At 38.1% G+C, this 24,697-nt stretch overlaps 1 protein-coding gene across 3 annotated transcripts in view; it reads right to left on the bottom strand.

Annotated features, from left to right (window-relative positions):
• SIPA1L2 (signal induced proliferation associated 1 like 2) overlaps window positions 1-24,697 on the bottom strand; it is a 235,821-nt gene that overhangs the window by 51,331 nt on the left and 159,793 nt on the right. For 2 of the 3 annotated variants that reach the window (XM_043543299.1, XM_043543300.1), the window contains 2 exons: window positions 3,848-4,105; window positions 457-540 (listed from right to left, as the gene is read on the bottom strand). In XM_043543299.1, the coding sequence (XP_043399234.1) occupies window positions 457-540; window positions 3,848-4,105 (342 nt within the window). Of the gene's footprint in view, window positions 1-456; window positions 553-3,847; window positions 4,106-24,697 lie in introns of all 3 variants that reach the window. The other variant, XM_043543298.1, reaches the window with a different exon arrangement.

Raw genomic sequence — 24,697 nt, forward strand, 5'->3', positions numbered from 1 at the left:
GGGAAGTAGAAACCAGACTGGAACGGAGTCTCAAGCTGGTTCCCGAACGTAGGCTGTCTTAATCCAGCACTAAAGCACTAACTAGTGTGGTTCCCAAACTGTGTTTGTGTACAGATTGCATGAGAGTCCCTGCTTCCTGTTTACTTAGGGAAGTATCACAAGTACTTTTCCTGATCCTCACAAATTGAGATCCCTTGCAAATTAATAAGTAGAAATTCACAAATTTTCCACATTAGTTTGAGGACCAAATCCTGATCTCAATTACAGTGGTGCAAATCTGGAAAACCACCACTGATTTACACTGAGGTATCTCAGATCAGACTAGGCCTGTGATGCCCTCTATTTAAACTACATTTCCATTGCAAATGGGACTATTTAATATTTAGCTTGTACATAAATTCTGTTTCATAAAGAATTATATATGGGAGTTGCAGTGAGATATAAAATCACCAGTACCCGTCATATCCCACTTGCTGTCTCCACTGGCTACTCCCGCTGGGTCCTGGGTCACTGGAGGAGGATTGGTTGCTCGGTGAACTTCTGTAATGTTGACTAGAATCATTAACAGTGCACTGAGGTATTTGTGGAGTTTCAACATCTTTAACTAGTCTGTTATTTATTTATTTTACAAATAAATTCATTTTTACAATTAAAAATGAGGCACACAGATTGCAGTTTGAATACTTTAAGTATATTCCTATTGGGATTTTACAGTTAGACTTATTTCCTACAATTCATGTCATTTAAGCATTTTAGAAAATAATATTTCCCAGTTTGTTATTGGCAGGATATTTCCATATGTAAATCTTAAAAAGGCACCATGAAACACAAAAGCAGAGAACAGACTAGGTTTTAACAGACTAATGGCCAAATCCCACTCTCCTTATTCATATAAGTAGTCTCATTTGAGCAAAGAGTTTAAGTTACTTGCATGAGTAAGCAAAGCAGGACTTTGCTCAGTTTTGAATATGGGAAACTCCCACAATGAAAAAAAGCACCTTCCCACACAGAAACAATTACTAACATGTACTATGATATACCAGAAATGGTGAGGGCTTTGATTACACTATGGAATGCATAATATCAGTACCTTCATCCAATTGAGAACTAGGTCATCCTTCATATACGTTATGTGGGTAACATGAAGGCATTTTAAAGGGAATTTTATTATTATATTTTTAAAGAACATCATGTCTCGCATTAATAACTGTGTCTGACAAAAATTCTTGTATTTCCAGCTATTTGAAATATAATCTCCAAATTCTTCCTTTAATTGCTCTTTCACCTTGCTTCTCATTGCCAACTTTCAAGTCCACAATCTTGTGGATCCCAGCCCCATACTCTTGACTCCTCATCCTTTCCCTTCCCCCTTCCCATTTTCTTCATATATCCAGTTTCTAACTTGTGCCATTTCTTCCTTTTTAATCTCTAAAATTCACCCTTTTCTCATTGTCCCTAGTGCTATATAATCCGCATTTCTTAACCTTGTTATCTCCCATATTACTGTCTCATCTCACTGCCTTTCCTAGCCCCAACTCCTCTCCAATCTGTCTGAAATGCTGCTGCTAAAGCAATAACCTATTTCCTAGAAACTCTCTATTGGCTTCATAGTCTGACTTCAGTAAATCTGAGTTTCTCATCCTCACCGACAAGGTCCTATATAATACCATCCTCTCCTATTTTTCTCTACTCCGTATCTAATTCCGTAGGCTAGTTCCAAACCTTTTCTTTTATTCATCTTTCCATCTCTCTGCTTCATGGATTTTACCATGCTGCTTCCCATGTCTGGAAGAGTCCTCACCCATTGGGCACCATCTCTCTTCTCTATATCCCTTTTTAAAACCTCACCTCCACAAGCAAATTGTTTTCCCTTGTGTCATCATTAATCTCCCCACCCTGCCTATCCTGACCTGCTAGCCAATGTTTTGTCTTTGTTAAACTAGTCCTATTTCTATTAAAAAGTAAGCTTTTCAGGGCAAGCAATGGCTCACTATATTTAAGGCCTCAGTCCTGCAAACATGTATGCATGTGCTTCACTTAGTTATGAATGCACAAACATGTTTGCAGGATTGGGGCTTATATTTGTAATGTGCTGTGGGAATTAAAAGCATTTTATTAATTGTTGAATAAATATTTAAGTACTGTTTTCTAATAGAGCTTCACAAATCCAAAAAATTAGGTATTTAGTACAACTGCCCTTTTAACACTGGACTTTAACAAGGAACAAAAGAATGGGTCAGTAAAGTGATCTTAAGTCATCTAACATTAAGCGTGGTTAGTTAAAATGCATTTTTGAAACAAGATGTAAAATATGCAAAGCATTAACTCAGAAACTTCTTTCCCTAAGGACAAGTTTTAAAATGTGCATTACTATTACTAATAGCCTAACTGTGATGTTTTAAACAAAATGTAAAAATACTATCAATTATTTCTCCTTCAGTACAGTAATAATTTATGCTTTTTGGGGCCAGAGAGCAGAAATTTTCAAAACCAATACATGACAAATTTTAGATTTTTATACAAATTAGGAGATTTCAGTCATGAGATCTGTTTTGCCTGGAGGTTAGAGAAACTGCATGGTTAAAGGGGAAAGGACATAAAGGAGGGACAATTCCAAATAAAAAAGAAATTAATGGGGAAAGAATTATGTTAAAGAAACTAATTTGTTTACATTATTTGGTGAGAATTAATTAAAGAGTCAAATGCATTAACAGGTGTTTTTTTTTTTTTTTTTTTTAAGATTTGTACCCCTTTTCAAGGAGTAAAATGATTCATAATTACCTTTAAAATACCTCACCATAATGTAAGAGGTTTGATATTTTTACATCACAAGTTCTCTTTTTTTTTAATAAAGAGAAAAAAAGCAAAGCATACGGAGTGGAATTACAGAATCCTTTGAAACTGTGTCCATAATACAATAAATGAACTTAAATCATTCATTTTGCAAGAGACAGGTTTGTTTTATTTATGCTTATCACTCATCTAAATAGGTTTCCATGACATCACTGATTGTGCCTCAGCTTAGAGCAAAAGTAGCCAGTCAGCTTCTGTTTCATTTGATTCGGGGTTGAAGGAGATGGTTGGTAGTCCTCATGGGGTGAAGTTATGAAATAGTGATGAGTGAATCACTCATTTTTTGGTTTGATAAATCGAAAACATTTTTGGGGAGAGGTGCCAACCTGAAAAGTAGGTTTTTCTTGATAAAGTGAAAAAATGTGTTTGACCAGAAACATTTTTTTTATTTTTGTTTTGTTTCATTTTCATAGAATATCAGGGTTGGAAGGGACTTCAGGAGTTCAATCAGTCCAGCCTCCTGCTCAAAGTTTTCAGCTGGTTTTTACACCTTTTTGTTTTCTAAAATAAATCTAGCAAAATTTTGAAACAAAAGATTTCAAAATGAAAAGTCAAAATGTTTTGAAAATGTCAAACAAAACATTTTGCTTTATTTATTTATTTTACAGGAGGAGGACACAAAACTATTCACCAAATTCAACCTAATTTAAGTGGGATGGCTGAATTCATGGATAGCTTTGGTCTACAAGAAACTGCATTGTTTAGTGAATAAACTATTAGACCACAAAATTCTGCCCTTCTCTAATTATGAGTAGTACTACTGTACACTATCACTAAACCCAGACGTCATTTGTTTCAACTAGGATGAACTGTGGTTCATTCACTGGGTTCACTTTGGCACTTAAATCTCAAACTTAAATCCCTGTTAAAACCCAACAGAGTAATGAATGAATGATCGAAAAAGGCTTTAAAAATAACTTCATACCAAGGCCTAAAAAGGTTTACAAGTGAAGCATTTAGGAAAATGACAGGAATTAAATGGAGAGTATATTACCTTGCACCATCTGGCAGCTTCCTATCAAAGGAAGTGCTGCGAGGAATGGCTGTCTGAGCCTGCTGGAGAAGCTGCTGGCATTGCAGTCTGTCAGATGTTCCTAGGATTGGAGATGCACGAGAAAGAGGCTGCCCAGCAGGAGTCGGCACCCGATGCCAAGTAGTATTCCTTCTGAAAGGGGTTTTATACTCACATGGGGTGCCTTCGCTGTCGAGTTTATATTCCACCATGGGGATTCGGCATAGTTCTGAACAACCCCTGCAGGACACACAAAAATGCTGATAAATCTTATTGGAGGGGAAAAAAATACCAAAAATCTTTCTACCATAAAAGGTAGGGTATATTTTTCTTACAAATGCACAAACATCCCCATATAGCACTGTCTTTTGCACACTTCAACAAACCAACCACTTATCTGGCAAAAAAATAATGTAAACGGTTCACTACTATGTGGAAACCAGCGTTTCAGATGTCTGTCTTTCGAAGTGAAAAAGCAGTATAAGATACTGAAAGTTTATCCGTGTCTTAAATTCTGCATTATAAATAATAAATAAAAACTAAAATCTGAGAACTATAAAGATTGCCCAGTTAAGCATTCAGAAGTCAGGAAATGTCAACATTAAGGTTGCAAGTGCAGTCTTAACTCTGTTTCCTTGTGTGTACGCATCACACTACAAGTCAAATGATATGATCACACATGATTTCTCAATTTATACAATATCATACAAGTTGAAAAATATTTAAATGTATAGTTTCTCCTGCAACCTTATTTACTTTTATGTAGTATCTGGTATTATTGATTACTTCTCTGTGTATGCCGGGCAGGTAAACAAACCGGCCAGGCCCGCCAGGGGCTTTCCCTGCACAAGCAGCGGAACAAGTTTGGGAACCACTGGTAAAGAGAAAGAGGGCACGTAGAGGGGTGGTAGAGGCTGAGACAAGGACAGGCTGAAAGGACAGCTGGAGCAAAAGGGTCTGTAATCACTTGAGTACGCTGAAATACATCCCAGGGTTTCTGAATTTCGGCATTTCTCAATTCTGTGCCAGCGATGTTCTGCGTCTGGCTGGAAGATTCAAATCCACCTCTGCTGTGCCACTGTCCCCAATGTAAATAATAATAAATAACCCACAATCACTGCTAAGTACTTTTACAAATGGACCTTCCGAGCCTTCTCTGATGCAATCTCATTAATTAGCTCATCCCAGTCCACCAGCCTTGCTTCCAAGCTCTCTACAGAAATAACTAGCAGATCATTTAACCCTTTCCTGCTCTATGGACACTCTTAGCTAGGTCTTGAGTTTCAACCAGGTGAAATTACTTTCGTTAGCAGCTATGGTTACAGGAAGATAGTAAAAACTATGCAGATCTATTTCTGTGTCAGGGAAACTCATCTATAGACCGTTTGTCTCTATAGCTAAGGAGATCAATGAGTGCCTTTTTTTTTTTTTTTTTTTTTACACTTTACACACACGCACACACACGTCATCCTTAAAGATTCACTTGCAAAAAATGGCAAAGTACTCCATCTCATTCTCAGTACTCAGTTTAAATTCCCAGGGCTGGCTGGCTTGCTAAATTTTAAGCATGCCTCTTTAGGTCTTCGTTATTGAGAAACTTCAGTTTCTCGTCCATCAAAAAAGCAGCCCTTTTTATGGCTGCATCCTATTTACACATCATATCAAACCGTGTTAATATTGTATCTAACTGGGGATTGAAAGCCTCACATTCAAGAACTTTTTTGGGACCTGTTGACCTTTCATCCTTTGTAAGTTTGCCTGGCATTACTTTCCTCCTTCGAGCTGAATAAATATCCCTACTGTGTCAGCCTATGAAGCAGCAGAAGCAATGAACCCAGAAGCCCATAATTCTGATAAAGCATCTCAAAGACCACCAAGTAAACTGCCAGCTGTTTGAATGTCAAGATGTGGGCTCTGCCATTTTTTTGCTCACAAAATTAATTTTTGGTCAGTATAGTAACAAAGGCCCCAAAGTTATGAGTTATTACTATTGAAGAATTGCCCAGACATCAAGCCTGTTTTAGAAAAAGATAGAACTGATGGAAATGAGAATAAAAACTTAAGGTCTAACAGTAAGATTTCTTCAGACTGTCTGAGCAAACTCAGAATAGCTGCAGCCTTTTACAAGAGTGTACCACTGGTGCTGCTAAAGAGACTTCCCCTTTTCCCTTTCTGTGAACGAGTGAGTGAATGAATTAAAAATTAAATTAATATCAAACATTAAGATATTATATATTAACAGATACAGCAGTGAAAACAGGGAACCTGATGGAATCTAATATTGTAATTAAGTTAAGTTATATCTATAACAGAGAAAGTTGACAATAAAGTGATCCAACTTTGGGCAAAATATTGTGAACTTTAACAGGGTTTACTCCTGTGAAAAGAGTGATGTGTGAGAGGAGAATGCCTATTAAATTGAAAAGTAAGATCTTCAAGATGGTAATTGGGCTGCACTTTTATATGGATCTAAGTGCTGGGCACTGACTGGGAAGAGACAAGAGCAGATCCCGAAGACAGTTGAAATAAAAATGTTAAGATGAATGTTTGGAGCTACAAGGATGGACCATGTTTGGAATGAATGAATTAGCTTTTCTATATTTGGTACCTTTCCCTAAGGGAATCCATGCTTACCCGGTTTTGGCATGTGCAAAGAATATATAGGAAACAGGGTGTTAAATTTAGGAGTAGAGGGTAAGAGAAGGGTTGGAAGAGCTAAATCTGGATGGATGGATGGATGTCATATAAAAGGATATGAATAACTGTGGAATTTCCAAGGAACTGCTTCAAGACAGACTGGAATGGAGAAGGAGGACTCAAAGAGCTGACCTCATACAGGTGGGACCAAGGCTAGAAGAGGAAGATGACAAGGTTTACCTCATGGGCAATCCTATTAGGAAAAGAAAGGGCTTGCATTCATATTGATTTATTTTATTTTAGTGAAGTGGTAAGGCTAATATTTGCAATCAAGCATGCTTATGTTATTTAGTGATAAACAGGTGTGGTGAGAGAGGCAGTAAATAAAAGGAACTGAAATCAAAGCTTGTGTTTATATGAACACTTTATCAGAGTGAAATAATCAGAAATATATTTGATTAATAATGCACAGTGTCAGCTCAGCCATACATAATAAGGTCCCATTGTTTTTAAAACAAGGAGAACAGGAATGGAAGGATTTATACAGCTGTTCTGGTCTGATAAAGAACAACAGTTCTAGAAGTGACTTTGCATTGTATAATGGACAGTTAAAACAAGTTTAAAGAGCATCAAAGAACATGGAAGGTCTTTGTACAAGTTATATTAACTTTAAACTGGAGATTTCAGCAACTAGTATAATGTTGATGGAGAAATTGCAACTTGAACAAGCACAACTGCAAAGTTGGCCAAGAGATGCACCACAATGGGACCTATGGAAAGTGACTTGCAGAGGAATTTGCTGACCAGAGCAAAACAGATGGTTCCAAGATAGTGATATCAAAGCTATGGCCTAACTTGTCTTACACAAGCTGGTATGATGAGATGTGTTGCACACAGATATTGGAAAATTCCAGCCCCATTTGCAAGAACCGCCAATGTGATGTCTTGTTCCCTGATAGGATGGTGATAGAGGATGATTCATTTTGGTTGGATGTTTCAAATCTTTGGAAGAAGAACAAATCACCATCTGATTGGTCCACACTAGTACCTCCAAGAAAAGAAACCAACTTGGACCACCCAGCAGAAATAGGATAAAACAGGTCTGTCTCCTTCAGCACATTGCTTCCTGAAAGCCAAAGACACATGGAAGGAAGAAGACTGAGGTCCAGGATCAGACATCTGGAGTCCTCCTGGTGACAAAGTACCTATCTCAGACAGGTACCTTTAACTATCTCTCTATATTTTCCAGCAATTTGGGTTGCCTGCTAGTGCATTGGGGAAAAAAACTATAGTCATGTCTGTCCTTTGCTCCACCCGTGTTTGCACTGTCAACTCCTGGTGTGAACAACAACTGAGTTGAAAGCGGGCAGCTGAACAAACATCTGGTGATAAAGTAACATACTTTCTCTTGGGTGACAGGTCAAATCAGTCAATTGATCACTTCCTGAAACTGGGTATCTAATTAGTATGGTAGTGTATATGCTTGTGCATGTGATCTAAAGACTGTCACAGAGTTACTGTGTCCCTTTGTTTTGTAAAAGATTCCAATCAATTTTGTTGTAAAGCAGCTTTAAAATGCAACAAGTTACTGTTGTTAACCAAGATTGTAGAATGTGTGTGTATGATAGTAATGATTTCATACTGCCCTTCAAGTTCTAGATGCATACAGACATAAAATGAGGCCATGTGTGCAAGCTTCTTGAACTGCACTCCGTCTGTATTGTCTGTCATAAACATAGAAGTAATGTTAGATAGTTGGGAGTGTTAGATCCTGGGTCTAATATAATTATTTAGGATATTAGTTAAAAGGGTTGTCTACTAAAGATCCATAGAGAAGGAGAACTTGGTGAATTAGCATGCAAGCAATTGACCAAATTATTTTATCTATCTTTGGATTGTTTTTCCTCTGTTGTATTAGCAACAATGGAGTTAATCACCTTTTGACACAAGGAACCCCTATTCTGAGGGACTCAGTCAAAAATCTAAACAAAGTCACCTTCCCAAAATAGTGATTGAGTACAAGTTTTCTAATTATAGTACAATGCTATTGTAGTCTTCTTATATCCTATACTATTCGTGGCTGCTGTTAAAGATGTTTAATATACTCTAGAAACTAATTTCAGCTTTCAAGTCCTTTACATTTAACAAAGCAATCAAAATTCAATGATCTGTAAGAGAGGTGGTATGGGTAATCAGTTAAGCAACTGCTTAAGTAAGGTTTGTTTTATACCCTATCTTTCTTACATAAGATAATATACCACATCTCAAACAAAACAAAACTGAAAACTCAAATTTGTTTGCAAGCTATCAATTTCTGACTTAAGCTCTGGGGTATGATTGTGTGAAACCTGGAATTTGTCTAACATATCAAGAATATCTTCAATCTGATTTTGTAGTGGATGTATGGCCTCTACCCTTACTAGGAGTGACCAGATGTCCCAATTTTACAGGGACAGTCCCAAAATTTGGGGCTTTGTCTTATATAGGTGCCTACTGCCCCCTACACCTGTCCCGATTTTTCACCCTTCCTGTCTGGTCACCCTAACCTTTACTGACCATCTTGTCATGCTTTGGCATTTTAATATAATGCGAATATGCTGTTTCAACACATCCCAATAACTAGAAGAAGTGGAAAACAGGATATACAATCTCTGAACAATTCAAAAAATAGAAGAATTTAGGGAACCATTGCAGCAGCTTCTACAAGATTCAGTGAGTGAGCACTACATGGGTTGAGAGACGTATATTGATTTTCCTGATTAATTTGATTTTGAACATGTTCGTATGCTGCAGCCACACTACCTCCATTGTCATAGCTTTGTCCACGGCAATCAGCCATATCTGAACCATCTTTTTTTCAGCTTCTCTAAAATAATCTCCTTAATACACTCTCCAGTTTTTGTGTGGCTAGCAATGAAATCTACACAATTCTCAACAAACTTCTCTCCATTTTTCAGAACCTTGTGACACCTTAACACTAGAAACATTTGTTCTATTCAGGAGTACAGTCAAACACAACAGATAACTATTTAGCTTTCCTAATCTTCTCAAAAACCTGTCATACTTTTCTTGTGATCCTATTGATAAATTCATTTTGATAATATGTCACATCTGCGTTACTGGCCTTAATGGTTTCCACATGATCTCTCAACACACTATCATTTCTGCAAGCAATTCAAATAAACCCAGAAACCTCCCATTACGAGGACTGTCTAATTTCTCATCTGAACCTGTCAAAACTAAATCTCTCACCTAAGTTCAGCAAAATATCCAACGAATGAGGCAAAATATTGCTCTTTATGTCTTTCTGCACCTGACAGAAAGTTTGCATACCTTTGTCAATTGTGTGGCCCTTTTCCAACCATTCTACAAGTTCCATCCAGCATGTGACTGCCTCTATATGTTCCTTCAAACATACGTATAAGCATACTCTCTCACTAACGTGGAAAATGTTCGTGAACCCAGTTTTACAGTTCACAAAGGAAGATGAGGAATTTGACTGGAAAAAGCAAACAAGTGAAACAGAACCAGGAGGCAAGAGTGAAACCGTACATCAGCCAAAAATGCTGGCTTTACACCTTATTAGGTGTTCTGACAAAGAACCAAAACTTTAATTCTTGCTTTCCTCTGCATTTGCTAGGTAAAAAGTCTTTCTAAAATTAATTACAGGGCTGTTTTCTACCAAAAAAAAACCAGCAAACAAAAATTTCTCATTTGTGGCCAAGTAGTCAGCTCTACCTGATGAGCCAAAATTCTGTCCCATGCTTTCAATAATGAAACTGCTTTCAGAGTCTATGTCCATAATAGTTGCACTAGCAACCACTAGGCAACTTTCTGTCCTGAATCAGAGCCTTGGGGACCCACAAGTCTGACACACCCAAATCAACCTCCTCACTAGCTAAGGAAGGCTCAGACGTGAGAGTAGGAGAACCCTTCAGGAACATAGTCAAATTTAATACATTTAAAATAAATGCGTAGACTGGTTGCACTTTTCTGATCTTTTTCATGGACATGCTGCAACTAACACTTCTGAGCACCACTCTTGTGCATGTAGGTTTTCATGGTAGACATAATGGTTAACTGTAAGAATTCATCTTCCAAGCTCTTCATGAACGTAAAGTTAAAAACAAAAACAAAAAACAAAACAATGGAGCCCTTTATAGGCCCTTGACAGGCTGTTTGAAACCCGCCCACCCCTTTTAATGTAATTTTTGGGATGTAATTATCTACACAGATTGTCATTATTGGATTAGGAACTTCGGTTATGTGAACGGTTATCTAAACTACCCCTGATTTGATTCCCAATACCCTGCATTCCTCCCTTATCCTCTCTCCCATGCATCCTGAGTGTGAGAAGCTTTTGCTTTAAGCTGAAAGCATCACTTACAAATTCAGGCTTTTCCAGATATTGATCTTACCACTTAGTCTGGTAACTTGAACAAGGTCTTTCTAGAATATGTATATGTCATTCTCCACATCCTTAAATCCAAAAAATATTTTAAATGTTTAACCACATTTTCATAGATTTTAAGTCCAGAAGGACAATTACGATTATCTAGTTTATCACATATCTAAAAGCATGTTATATCACCAAATTACTCCTTTCTCAGTTAAGATTGTAGCTACTTGCTTCAACTGGAGTATATGTCTCTTTAGCTAGCCAATGACTATGTGGGGGGAGGGACAGCTCAGTGGTTTGAGCATTGGCCTGCTAAACCTAGGTTTGTGAGTTCAATCCTTGAGGGGGCCATTTAGGGATCTGGGGCAAAAATTGGGGATTGGTCCTGCTTTGAGCAGGGAGTTGGACTAGATGACCTCCTGAGGTCCCTTCCAACCCTAATAATATATATGACATATGATTCCAGACATTGTTCCTGTAAACAGAGGTTTGTAAACAACCCTATTTCAAATCACTATCAGATCTAATCAAGCAACTTTTATAAGTTGAATAAGTACACATTGGACTTCACATACAAAACCATAAGAAGCAATGAAGTTATCCAACCCTGTCCCAGTCACTTAAAAACAGGTAAATACATAGCTTGTATCAAAGTATTTTTGATCATCCTCCTCCTTGAAATCACAGAAAGAAAAATATGCTGTTTGGTGTTTTTTGAGTATTAGATCAGAGCAGTCAAGCATTAAGATTGAATGGCATACTGTATTACTTCACAACAACCATACAGAGGATAAGTACTGCAGTTCACAGAAAGAGAAGGTCATCACTGCATTTACTCCGTGTACTGGACATGTGAAATAAACTACTAGTAGGTTTCCAGCCAAATACTGACACTGCTTTTGGATCTAGAGAATTATCCTGGCTAACTGCTGAAACTGTATTTAATTTACTGTTCAACATTTAGCTGGGTTGCTAACGAGCCTTTGTTTGCTACACTTTATTTCATTGTTTGACAGGTATATGTGGGCATTTGTTTTTAACAAAAGCATTTGCACCTACTTTTTAAATGCAAAGACCAAAGCTAAGCCTTATGCTCCTATGAAGATATTTAAATGATGTAAAATAGAAAAAGGGAATTGCTAGAGAGTTTTCCCCAATATCATCCAACATATTGTTTTGACAAATAGACTAAGAAAAGATCCCAGATTCAAAAAGTTAGATAGCAAATATGACCAGAAGGGAAAATACAGATGACAGAGTCAGTTTCTAGATCGGCACATCAGAAGCCAGAACATTTCTTCCCCTTCATAATGGCAAGTAGGTTAGTACTCAGGCCTCTGAGCTAAATAGATGGACTCAAATATTTAAGGATCCTCTGTTTAGAAACCATGTGTTAACCTATAGCAATGCTAAGTTTATGCTGGTAAATTACTATAAAAGTACCACCTACATGCCTAAGTGGGACAGCTAACACTAGAGTGACCTGACAGTGCTGATTACTGCAGCTTAGCACATAAAAAGCAGCAGCTGTGGTCATCTGCAATGTTAAAATATTATTGCAAACAACATTTTAGTTTAATACACTTATGAAGCAGTCTGCAACAATACATTATCAGCTTTAAAAACCATGAAGCTCTGAAACCTTTCAATAGTTATTCGAGCGCCTACATGAAGGGCTTCTAGGATGCAACCTGAAGGAGCTACATTAGGCTAACATGATACTTAAAAGTTAAATGTAAAGCTCTTGAGAAAACTTTAGAAGCTTTTATATATTATGATTAAGAGTCTGCTGTCTTGATAACTACATGAAAGCCTTGTCTTTTTCAATTACATTCCACCATCATAATAAGACTGTTACTCAGCATGGCTGTTGTACTTTGGGTCACAATTAAATTGGGCTCTACAACTAAATCTTATGAAAATACAAGTGTTTTATTGTACTCAAAATGCTCAATTTCCAGCTCCTTAAATTCTCAGAACCAAATGGATATGCTAGCGATCTCAGCTGATCTACAGTTTGACTCTTGCCTCCTTGTTCTGCTTCATTTGTTTATATTTCCAGCCAAATTCCTCATCTTCTTTATGAACTGTAAAACTGAGTTCATGAACTTTTTCCACCTTAGCAAGTGAGTATGCCCACAAGAATATTTGAAGGAACATGTGGGAGGCAACCATGCACTTGAGGGAACTTGCAGAATGGTGACAGGACGCATTATTTCAATTTTACAGGTGGGAAAATAAAGAATGGAGACACTAATGGACATTCTCAAGGTTAAACAGGAAGATCATGGCAGAACTGGGACTGCACATGTATCCTCCAAATTCCTGTCAAGTGCCTTCACCACATGACTATCCTCTTGATTCACAGAAACTGTTGTATTTTGGTCAGACAGCCAAACAAATTGCAATAAATAACTAGCAGGCATAGACATGTTCAAAAATAGCTTCCAGGTTTGATCTGATTTCAAGCAGGGCCACAGGAAACATGCAAACATCTTCCTCAGAGGGCACTGTTCAAAGCCCATTGAAGTAAATGCAAATACTCCCGCTAACTTCGGATCAAGCCTACAGATTCTACCTAGACAATACTGGCCAAACAATGAAGGTCAATCCATGTCACTATAACTTAGTCCCCACAGCGCTCCAGAAACCTACTAACATTAACTGCATACTGTCAAAAATCAACAAACTGATGAAAATATTAGTTAAAATAATGTATAACATCATAAATACATAATGATGTTGCTAGGATGATCACCTTGGATGATGAAGCTGCCACCAGCCCTACCAGTTCTGTCAGTAGAAGTGGTGAAGCACTCATGGTGAGAGATGTGAAGAGTTGAAGTTGACAATGTGCTCTTACAAAGTAAGATCTTCATTCATTTTTAGGCTAAGAGGAAAGCTTTGGGCTGCTGAGCCCACAAGCAAGTGGAAGTTTCTTAAATGCCATTGGAGATGCAATGCTGTATGTGAGAGACATGAAAAACAGGGACAGAATACATGCACTAGCTAGAGCGGATGACCAGGACGTAAAAAAAATAAACTACAACCTGATTGGCACACCTGTGTGATCAGTGAGGCAGTATCAAACCTGTAGTTTGCACTAATGAGAACAGGACCACAGAACCAGAACAAGACACATTTCCAAGTCCCAAAGAATACAAAGACAACCACACACAAAAGATGACATGATACAACATTTATGGGGAAGGCAAATGATCAGAAGGAAAGGAAAATCCTTGGAAGGGGGGTGGGGGGAGGAGGGAAGGAATGAAAAATTATACCACAGCTGTAAACCTATGAAAAGGGAATGATATAATGAAGTTAACAATAACGAGAGGGAGAAGGAAAGTCGGGGAGTGATATAAGGAAGAAAGAAGACATCTAGTGCTGGAAGTTTAAAATGATGGTGGAACATGCAAATGATGTCAAAGACATCTGGAGATGCAAGATTTGGAGGAGGAAGACAGGTCAGAGATTTAGGAATCATTCATACAAACTCGTGTTGAAGCCATTTTTCACAAATAATTCAATATCAATCAAGTCTGAAATGCAAAGTCAGCTACAAAATCTGCTCTCATATGAACACGAAATTCCAACATTATTAATTACATTTTATTTCTGCTGACATATCAGATCAATTAAACTGCTTTGTACAAGAGTTCTAGTGGAGGGCACAGTTTGAGATCATCATCAGACTTACCAAAAGGAAATGCTTAGAAAATATAGACAAGGTTGATAGATCAATTACATACAAGTTTTTGGCTATTTTCTCTGCTCAATAATAAATGTACATATGTGCTTATGCAGCTTGTAATTACTGTGCTGGATAGAAACCAGAGGAAAAATGAGGACACATTCAACTTTAGGGTTAAATGGAAACATAACTAAGTTCCATACCATTGATAGAGCAAAGAAACACACATTTTCCTGCTGTCTCCTGAGAATAACCCTGAAATTCTGGGAGCAATACATTTTGAAAAAATGCCTGCTACATAGAGGCATTAAGAATGCAATTATTAGAAAATATCAAAGAAAAACAACCACAATAGAGCTTTCTGAGTCCTAAGCATTCATTTTAATGTAAAAATATAAGGTTTGGCGTTTTGACAAACAGCAGGGCTACTGCCTGAAGAGTGGTCATTTTTTTACTTCCCAAGTTTATCATCTTCAACTGATGAATAATCCTCCTTTTGGGTAACAAGTAAGCTGACATTGGTTTCCACTCTGACTCCACAACAACAAAGCCAAATTCTGATTGATATGAACTAAAAATATATCTTTCAGGGTCAGAAATGGCGGATTCCTAGAATCTGACCAAGATTAGTGGAGGGAAGGAAAAAAGGAGGGAACACTGGAGCAGGCAGGCACATCCACAGATTTCTCCTCCTTCTCTCATCTTATCTGGTACTGGGGGCAGCTACATCTTGTGTGTGGTAGAGCTTAGTGCCAGAGAGATTCCTTTGGAATATCATCTCACTTTCTTCAGAGTTAAAGACCTGGCACTCTCTCACAGTGCCCCAAACAGACCCAGCAAGGCTCTTAGTACATGCCTCCTGTTTCAACCAACAGACTAGCTGGGGAAGAGACACAGGCAGCCATAACACATTCTATAATGGCTTCCCATATTCCAGCTTGCAGCACAGTAGGCATGCAGTGGTTCCTCCTTTATGTGGGACCATACGCACATAGAGGGTCAGTGAACACAGTGTGCCCACTTTCCTTGAGGTTATGCCCTGAGATTGACTCACACTCCAAAGTCATGGAAAACTATATGAACATACACAGATGTTCGTGCTTATGTAGCAAGTTGATAGTCATCTTAGATAGACTGATCTGCTGATTTGTCACCCACTGAGAAATGGATCATATCTTCAACAGGATGTACTTCTGGCCCTGCACTTTGAAATTTTGCTTGCAGAACTTCACCCATTTTCTGCTTATATAGGGTCAAATGACAGATCAACTTTGGCCCTAATTTGGAAGGGTAGGAAATTCTCTCAAGCTTGAATAAAGTGTGGAATTTAAGTGGAGAGGAAAGATGCGTGTGCATTGGGTTGGTCAACAGAAAACAGTCTTCTGTTTCTTCGGCACTGATGGATGGAGCTACTGAAACAGCAGAAGAAAGAGGAAAGCACTAGGGAATATTTAAAGACCATAATAATGGTGTGAGAAAGTGCAAAACAGAAGTGTCTTGAAGTGGGAGAAGATGATTCATAAACATATAGTATACAGAACATATCTTGTCAAGTTACTTTATATCTAGGAAGTCTGAGACAGAATTTAATATAACATTAGCCATAAAAAAATCCATGAAAACAGCAAGCTTCTGTTATATAAAAAGATACATACTGTCATAAAATCCATTGGGTTACGGTAAGTGTATTCAGACAAGGATTCAGAAGGAAAAAAGCCTTTCCCCTCACCCTGAAGTCCGAATTATCTTGAGATGTTGTTTAAGATATGATTAGTATTTAGGATATGATTGATAGGTGAGGCTTAGGACAATGTCAAAGTCAATATGAAAGCAGGCTTCTTTTGGAAAGAAAGGACACATCAAATTTAACACACAAAGGTTCTTTTAGGGATTTTCAATGATGGTGCATGTAGTTACTTTCAAAGCCTACACTTCTAGCCAAAGTAATGGCTCAAACAGAGTGTTAATTTTCAAGAGAAAACAAATCAATAGAAGCAATCTTTTCTAAAGGATTTTTATAAACCATTTAAAGAATACAGAAAAATCATTATAGCTGCTAATAAACTTTCAGAAATAGAGCAGAAACATTTTGTGCAAAGTGAATTCTGAGCTGATTGCTACTTGGCTTTGCAAAGTAAAAAAGTCCAAAGTAAAACACTTTTCTCCTGACCCTGGATACTTTCATCACCAAAACAGATAATTTCATACTGCTATTAAAAACTACCAAGAAATAAACAAGCCACGGACAAAGCAAAAACCAGAAGTTCACTTATCTTTATATAATGTAGATTCTCTCCACTAAATTCCCATGAAGCACTTTGAAAATTTATCACACAAGATTTCTTCTACTGATGCAAGCAAGAGTAACTGCATTTGCATTACTAGAAGCTACAGATATAAACGCTCCTGCATGATAATGGGACAGTCAACCATTTAGTCACAAACTTTCAGAATACAAAGAAACAAAAAGCAAATGATCAAACTTCTTTCTTTTCTTCTCCCTCTATAAAATGTCTATTAACCATACTAAACCAAGATAGTGAAGTTGAACACAGACTGATTTTTAATACAGAGTAACACTGAGGACATCATCATGTCGACCCATGGAAAAGAAGCCCTTGAGGAATTCTACCATGATTTCAACAATTTCCATCCCACCATCAACCTCAGCCTGGACCAGTCCACACAAGAGATCCACTTCCTGGACACTACAGTGCTAATAAGTGATGGTCACATAAACACCACCCTATACGGAAACCTACTGACCGCTCTGCTTACCTACATGCCTCCAGCTTTCATCCAGACCACACCACACGATCCATTGTCTACAGCCAAGCTCTACGATACAACCGCATTTGCTCCAACCCCTCAGACAGAGACAAACACCCATAAGATCTCTATCAAGCGTTCTTACAACTACAATAACCACCTGCGGAAGTGAAAAAACAGATTGACAGAGCCAGAAGAGTACCCAGAAGTCACCTACTACAGAACAGGCCCAACAAAGAAAATAACAGAACGCCACTAGCCATCACCTTCAGCCCCCAACTAAAACCTCTCCAACGCATCATTAAGGATCTACAACCTATCCTGAAGGACGATCCCTCACTCTCACAGATCTTGGGAGACAAGCCGGTCCTTGCTTACAGACAGCCCCCCAACCTGAAGCAAATACTCACCAGCAACCACACACCACACACCAAAAACACTAACCCAGGAACCTATCCTTGCAACAAAGCCCGTTGCCAACTGTGTCCACATATCTATTCAGGGGACACCATCATAGGGCCTAATCATATCAGCCACACTATCAGAGGCTCGTTCACCTGCACATCTACCAATGTGATATGTGCCAGCAATGCCCCTCTGCCATGTACATTGGTCAAACCGGACAGTCTCTAGGTAAAAGAATAAATGGACACAAATCAGACGTCAAGAATTATAACATTCAAAAACCAGTCGGAGAACACTTCAATCTCTTTGGTCACTCGCTTACAGACCTAAAAGTGGCAATTCTTCAACAAAAAACTTAAAAAACAGACTCCAACGAGAGACTGCTGAATTGGAATTAATTTGCAAATTGGATACAATTAACTTAGGCTTGAATAAAGACTGGAAGTGGATGTGTCATTACACAAAGTAAAACTATTTCCCCATGTTTATTCCTTTCCCTCCCCCCACCCCCCCCCCCACTGTTCCTCACACGTTCTTGTCAACTGCTGGAAATGGCCCACCTTGATCATCACTACAAAAGGTTTCCCCCGCCCCGCTCTCCTGCTGGTAATAGTTCACCTTACCAGATCCATCTTGTTACAGTTTGTATGGTAACACCCATTGTCTCATGTTCTCTCTGTATATAAAATCTCCCCACTGTATTTTCCACTACATGCATCCAATGAAGTGAGTTGTAGCTCACAAAAGCTTGTGCTCAAATAAATTTGTTAGTCTCTAAGGTGCCACAAGTACTCCTTTTGTTTTCGCGGATACAGACTAACACGGCTGCTACTCTGAATACAAAGTAAGACACTGTCATTTATAGGCTTCATTATATGGGTAGTAATATAATGGAATAAACCACACACATACACACTCTCGATCTTCACCATTATTATTGCTTCAATAAAAAGGATGAAACAAGAGTGTTTCATTTAAGAATCAACTTCAGAAGCAATTAAATGACTGCTAGGGATGTGGTTCATTAAACAAACTGGGTCTCTAATGCATTACTACATACTGTACCTTCAGCAATTCACACACTATTTGCAGCTGCAAGAAGTTTCAGTACGGGTCATTTGCTTTTAGTAATCATTTCACCCTGTAAGCATATTGTATTTATCTACTGGAAAAAAATAGTTCCTTTGAAATGAAGGCTCATTTCCAAGGGAAGTAATTTGTGTTATTTCTTTTAAGTATGGTTGTTAAAACAAGTAAAATACTGGTATTACAAGATAACATGCACATGACACTCTTTCAAAATGTAACAATGGACACTTCAAATTGAGCAAAATTCCAAGTTGCAACATACAGAACAAAAACTATTAAGTTCTCACTCAAATTACATAATTTTCCCTTCCAGAATTTAGACATACCAAGAAGTTTGTTAATTACATGATAGTTACAAGAGAAAGAAAAACAAGTCCAAATTAAAAACATATATTTCTTCCTCTGGTTTACAAAAACAGATAAAGCTTTTGGGGAAAAAAATGCAGAAAGCTGAGTTAGATACAATAGTATAAGCTATTTCTTTCACTGTAATACATAACTTTGCAAAATGAAATTCCTGTTTAGTATGTCGGTATTCTCCATGATACTCCTTGCATGCTCATTTCAATGCAGAAATATCCAAAAAAAAAAAAAAGGCTTCAAGATAAGGCAGCTTTAAACTTTTGCAAATTGCAATTATGAATGGTGCGGAGAAAGTGAAAGTGTTATTTACCTTTTCACATAGCACAAGAACCAGGGCTCACCCAATTAAATTAATAGACAGCAGGTTAAAAACAAACATAAGGAAGTACTTCTTCACACAGTGCACAGCCAGCCTGTGGAACACGTTGCAGGACATGTTGTAAAGGCACGAAGTATACCTGGGTTCAAGAAAGAATAATCTAAAGTTCATGGATAATAGGTCCATCAATGGCTATTAGCCAAGATGGTCAGGGAGGCAACCTCATGCTCTGGGTGTTCCTAAACCTTTGTGTTCATTCCCTCTGAAGCATCTAGCATCAGCCACTAACGGAAGACAGGATACTTGGGTAGAGGGACCATTGGTCTGAACTAGTATGGCCATCATTATTTTCTTATATTTCCTTAGGGTTAATTCCTTCTGTTGCCTCTGAAAAAAACTAGTACTCTCAACTTACAAGTTTCAGATATTTTCAAGCATTTCAGTCTTGTAGCATTGGCCATAATTAAAACTCCATTTAAAGCCTTGGAACTTTCAAGCTCAATTTGCATAAACAAAACTATCAGTTAAGGTTTCAGAGAGTTTCAAATTTTTCTGCTTTAACCTTCAGTGCAGTCAGTCAAGCACAATGGCCATCAGTATGAGATTACAAATTGTTAATAGCCTAAAGGACTTATCTTAAAGAAATAATTCGCCCTGATCTTAAACCCCGGATCTCAGACAGACAGACATCAGGACTTAAAAAAAAATTTACACAATTCTTAATTTAACTGGCAGAGAGCTTTAGAAAAATTCTTAAAGGAAAAAGAGTAAGCGTCTCATCAGGGTTTGATGATAACCCCAAGAAAGTTCAGGAATAGCCACAAAACTCTAAAACAAGAAATATTTCAAAATTGGCGGCAGCTGATTACAGCAGCAGCTTTAAATCCCCGAAGTCATTCCAGGCTGTTAACTTGCTCACAGACCAGTCACTGGAAACTATTGCTGCTGAAACTGTTCTGGCACAGTGGCTGCTCTTATGTTTCTATTCCTGGTCCATCTGAATGCTGTTTGTTTTGAATTTGTTTGTTCTCACATTTTAAGCCACCTTTCCATAGTAGTTATGCAAGTTCATAGTTTAAAAGGGACTTAGAACTAGAAAGAAGAACTCACTGATTTGGCTTGGCTGACGAAAGCATGTGGTATCTCTGAGCACTATTGTGATAATGTCAAGGAATGCAAGTTAGAATTCAGTTCATTATTTTACTGTGACAACGTGTGCATAGTTCTAAGTATTGCTATAACAACACTGGGCACTCTGACAACAACAGAGCAGCAAGGCACAAAATCTTCTTAAACACAGAGTCCTACTGAAGCAAACTTGAAATATGAACATTTATACAAAAATGAATGCATTGTCTAGCGTGTTCTTACACTCTACTGGAACTGAAGGTATTTATGTTTTAAAAAGCAGTTTCTCCTCTGTGGTTGAGCATCAGTGTGTTGCCATGCAAATATTTGTGATATTCCAATTTGCACATTATGACTTAACTGCTGAAGAAAACAAGGTGGTAAGTGTTCTGTCAATTGCAGTCTGAAACAAGTTTATTACTTTTGCTAATTAGCAAACTTAGGCTCTGATCCTGCCATTGATTTTGCAGGCAGACTTCTGCTCTCAAGTGGAGCAGAAGTGCAGGGAGTCAACATGCAATGTTCTACAGGCAGGAATAAATAAAGAAAGTGATGGAAAACATCTATTATGTGAATGTGTTGACAGTTTGAGTCTGATATATTGCATTTAATAATACCCCCCCTCCTCACCCATACAACCACCCTCACCCATACAACCACCATCTTTAAATGTGAGCAAGATTCCAAGTCCTCTCTCTTTGTGCTGGAAAGAATTATGCTGCAAATGATCTTATATGAAAAATAAAAACTCATAGTTAACAATGATTCAGTGTTAATATTCTAGATGTGTTCATACTTACAAGGTGTAATTAAAAACTTACAATGGTGGGGGATTGAAGGCTACATCGCAGGTAAGCTATCATCCCTATTTAAAATCAAACTAAAACAGTTAAGGTCTGGGACTGGACTGCTTTGGAAACACCCTTCCACACTTTAAACTCTCATTTTCATTTGAAGAGTCTAATTCCCAAACCAGTACACAGCAGTCATATCCAATGTGTGTAAACTCACTCCAGAACCTGATCCCAGCAAGAGGCGAGTGCTAATAAGCACCCCTCCTCCTCAAAGAGGAAGTCCTTACTGCTCTTTATTCCTAAAACTCAGCAGTCAACAGCTTTAAGTGAAAACTGCTTCCCTTTCAAGCCAGGGAACAATCAGTTGATTTTCTCAGTAAAATGCTAGGTGGTTGTTCTATGAAACAAATGCAGTTTTCTTAGCTAAGATAGACATATATTCTCATTCAGAGCCAAATTTTTATTTGTACTTTGATTCTAGGAGAAATGGAGCAGTTAATGAATATCAATGTCTTATTGATAGCTAATCTGAGATAAATTTAAGTTACATCTAATGGTAGAATTCAAAACCTCTGATTTTCTTTGTATTTAATGACACATTCATAAAATGTCATTTAAACTTCAGTACTTTCATAAGAAATGAGACTAAAATACAAGAAGATAAAAATAGGACAGTCACACGTCCAAAGTAAACTCATGTCTTCTGCAGTAAAATTATTAGAATTTGATTTTTTAAAAGTGCTGATTGTAGTTCTTCATGATCACCCCCATACATACACAGAAACTTCACAAAATAAAGTATCATGCATTGGAAGAAAATTTTCCCTCCTTCTGGTAGCTTTTTTATTATTAAATATGAGCTGGAAAATAAAATTCTCTTTAGTGAACAAAATCTCATGACACAATAGTAGTTTAAATGAAATAATGCAAAGAATATGTACCACTTAATTGCCTCTCTCCGCTTCTCCACCATCCTCCCTCTAGACATGCAAAACCTGAATGAAGCAAATGTTTGATTATGCCCCGCAACGGAAAGAAACTCCTCTTGACGGAAAATGTATTTTGAGTGCCCCTTGCTGATTTATGTAAGCTACTGCTGCCACAATGCTGGTTCTGAGAAAGACTTGACAATAACAGAATTATCTCCCATGGTGCGGAGGGCGTACCTCTCTTGTGCTCAATGGCATACATCAGAGACAACGCCACACAAACACCTGGTGCCAGCTTATGGTTTATACAGGCTGCCAAAGCCAAGATACTGGAATCTGTTGTCAACTACACATGCATAGGAACCACCTGGGGCATATTTTGTTAGATGCGATCTCTTTTAATCTTTTAGTGGGGCCTGTTTCTCCTCTAGTTCAAATAACTACACTCCTAAATTCAAAAAGATCTGCTCCTCAAGTGTAGCTAAGACCAAGTCACAATCAGTTCCAGCAGTGAGCAGAAGAGGCTCTTGCATCTCGATCTGCTGAATGATTCTTTCCAGGGATGGAAACGCTTGTTGAATCTCACTAGTTCCTACTCCCATCAATGACTTCTACTGAAAGGAAATGAGATTTAAAAAAAAAAAACAAGAACACTTCTATCACTTGGTCCAGAAACCAAAACTGGCCTTTGACCTTGTTTTCACAAAAGCAGACTGCTGAAACAAGATGATCACGTTCTGATGAGCCAAAACTCTAAACAAGGTATGACACAAATTCTGACGTTATACCGCATATTCTTTATGGAAATATACTTATGATATGGCAAACAGATATTTGATGCAAGATGGGTCTTGTAAGATATCGTTGGAAAGGTTATGATTATCCAATTTGTATGCACGTATCATATCTGTATCTAAAGTTAGGAACATCGACTATAACAATTACAACTGGAAGCGTACTTGGGAAACACACACCAGACAACAGGCCATCAGCCTTGATGGGCCATTAGGAAGAAACAATAAGACTTTGCAGATACTAATCTCTCTCCTTCCTGGGAGGGACCTTGCAGTGACACTACTAGGTCATGTTACCTGGTACTAAACACCATCTTGGACTTCTAATACTTTTTCACTAAAAGTAGGGGAAGGTTAAGATTGGAAAACAAAAGATTCCTGCCTTACGTAAATCTTATTTAAGCCTGGGGAGTAAGTTGATCTAGGTGCACTCTTCACTGAATCCCCAGCCAGGGTGACTGCTGGGAACACCTAAGGACAAGGACAAAGGGAAAGTGGGAGGAGTACTGAACCCAGGCTGGAAAAGGGATCTGGACTGTGAATAAGATACCTGAGAATTTTAACCTGCTAGAAATGTAGCTAACCATCAAGAATTTCTGCAACCGGCCTGAAAGCAACATTTAGGGTGAGAAATTACTTCTTGAAACCAGTCTCTTCAGGAATTAAGCTTAGTATTCATGTTTTCTTTTATTTGCTTAGTCATCTGCTTTGTTCTGTTTGCTATCCCTTATAATCACTTAAAATCTGTTTTTTATAGTTAATAAACTTAGTTTTTGTTTATAACATAACCCATTTTGTGCAATTCATATCTGGGATGGGCAAGAAGCTGTGTATATCTCTCTCCACATTGAGGGAAAGGGTGAATATTTATGAGCTTGCACTGTGAAGACTTTTCTATACTTGCTCAAGACATTATTGTTTTGGGTTTACTCCCCAAAGGGGGTGTGTACTTGAGTGCTGGGCAACTTTCTAGCTGAATCTTCCCATAGAGAGCTGCTTGTAGATTGAAATTCTACAGCTGGTACATCCCTACCTGTGTGTGCGTGCTGCCAGAGGCCTGAGAGCCTGATTCAGCAAAACAGGGAGAGGGAGCCCAGGCTAGGGGAGCCGGCAGCTCAGTGAAACCCCAATACATCAGGTGGCATCCGGGACCGGGGAGAGGGGGTCCGACCAGTCACACAAATACTCTCTCCCCAGGAGAATTACTGCCACTACTACATCAGGGTTTACAGGAAGATCCTTGGGCAGTAATCAAAAGCATTGAAAGGATCAGGTACTAGAAGTAGGGCTCAACCACCCTGAAATGTAGGAATCAGGATTTGTAGATATGCATCTTTCTTGCAGATTAATTCCAGAGAGTCTTCAGGGATAGTTCTAGAAGAGATTAATACATGGTGTCCATCCTGAACTTCTGATACCCTACACACTGGTTCAGCCACTTTACTTCCAGTCTTGTGCCTACTAAGTTTTTGGAAACTATGAATAGTCTTAAATACCCACCCGCCCTAG

Source organism: Chelonia mydas, chromosome 3 (assembly GCF_015237465.2).
Source record: "Chelonia mydas isolate rCheMyd1 chromosome 3, rCheMyd1.pri.v2, whole genome shotgun sequence".
Lineage (NCBI taxonomy): Eukaryota > Metazoa > Chordata > Testudines > Cheloniidae > Chelonia > Chelonia mydas.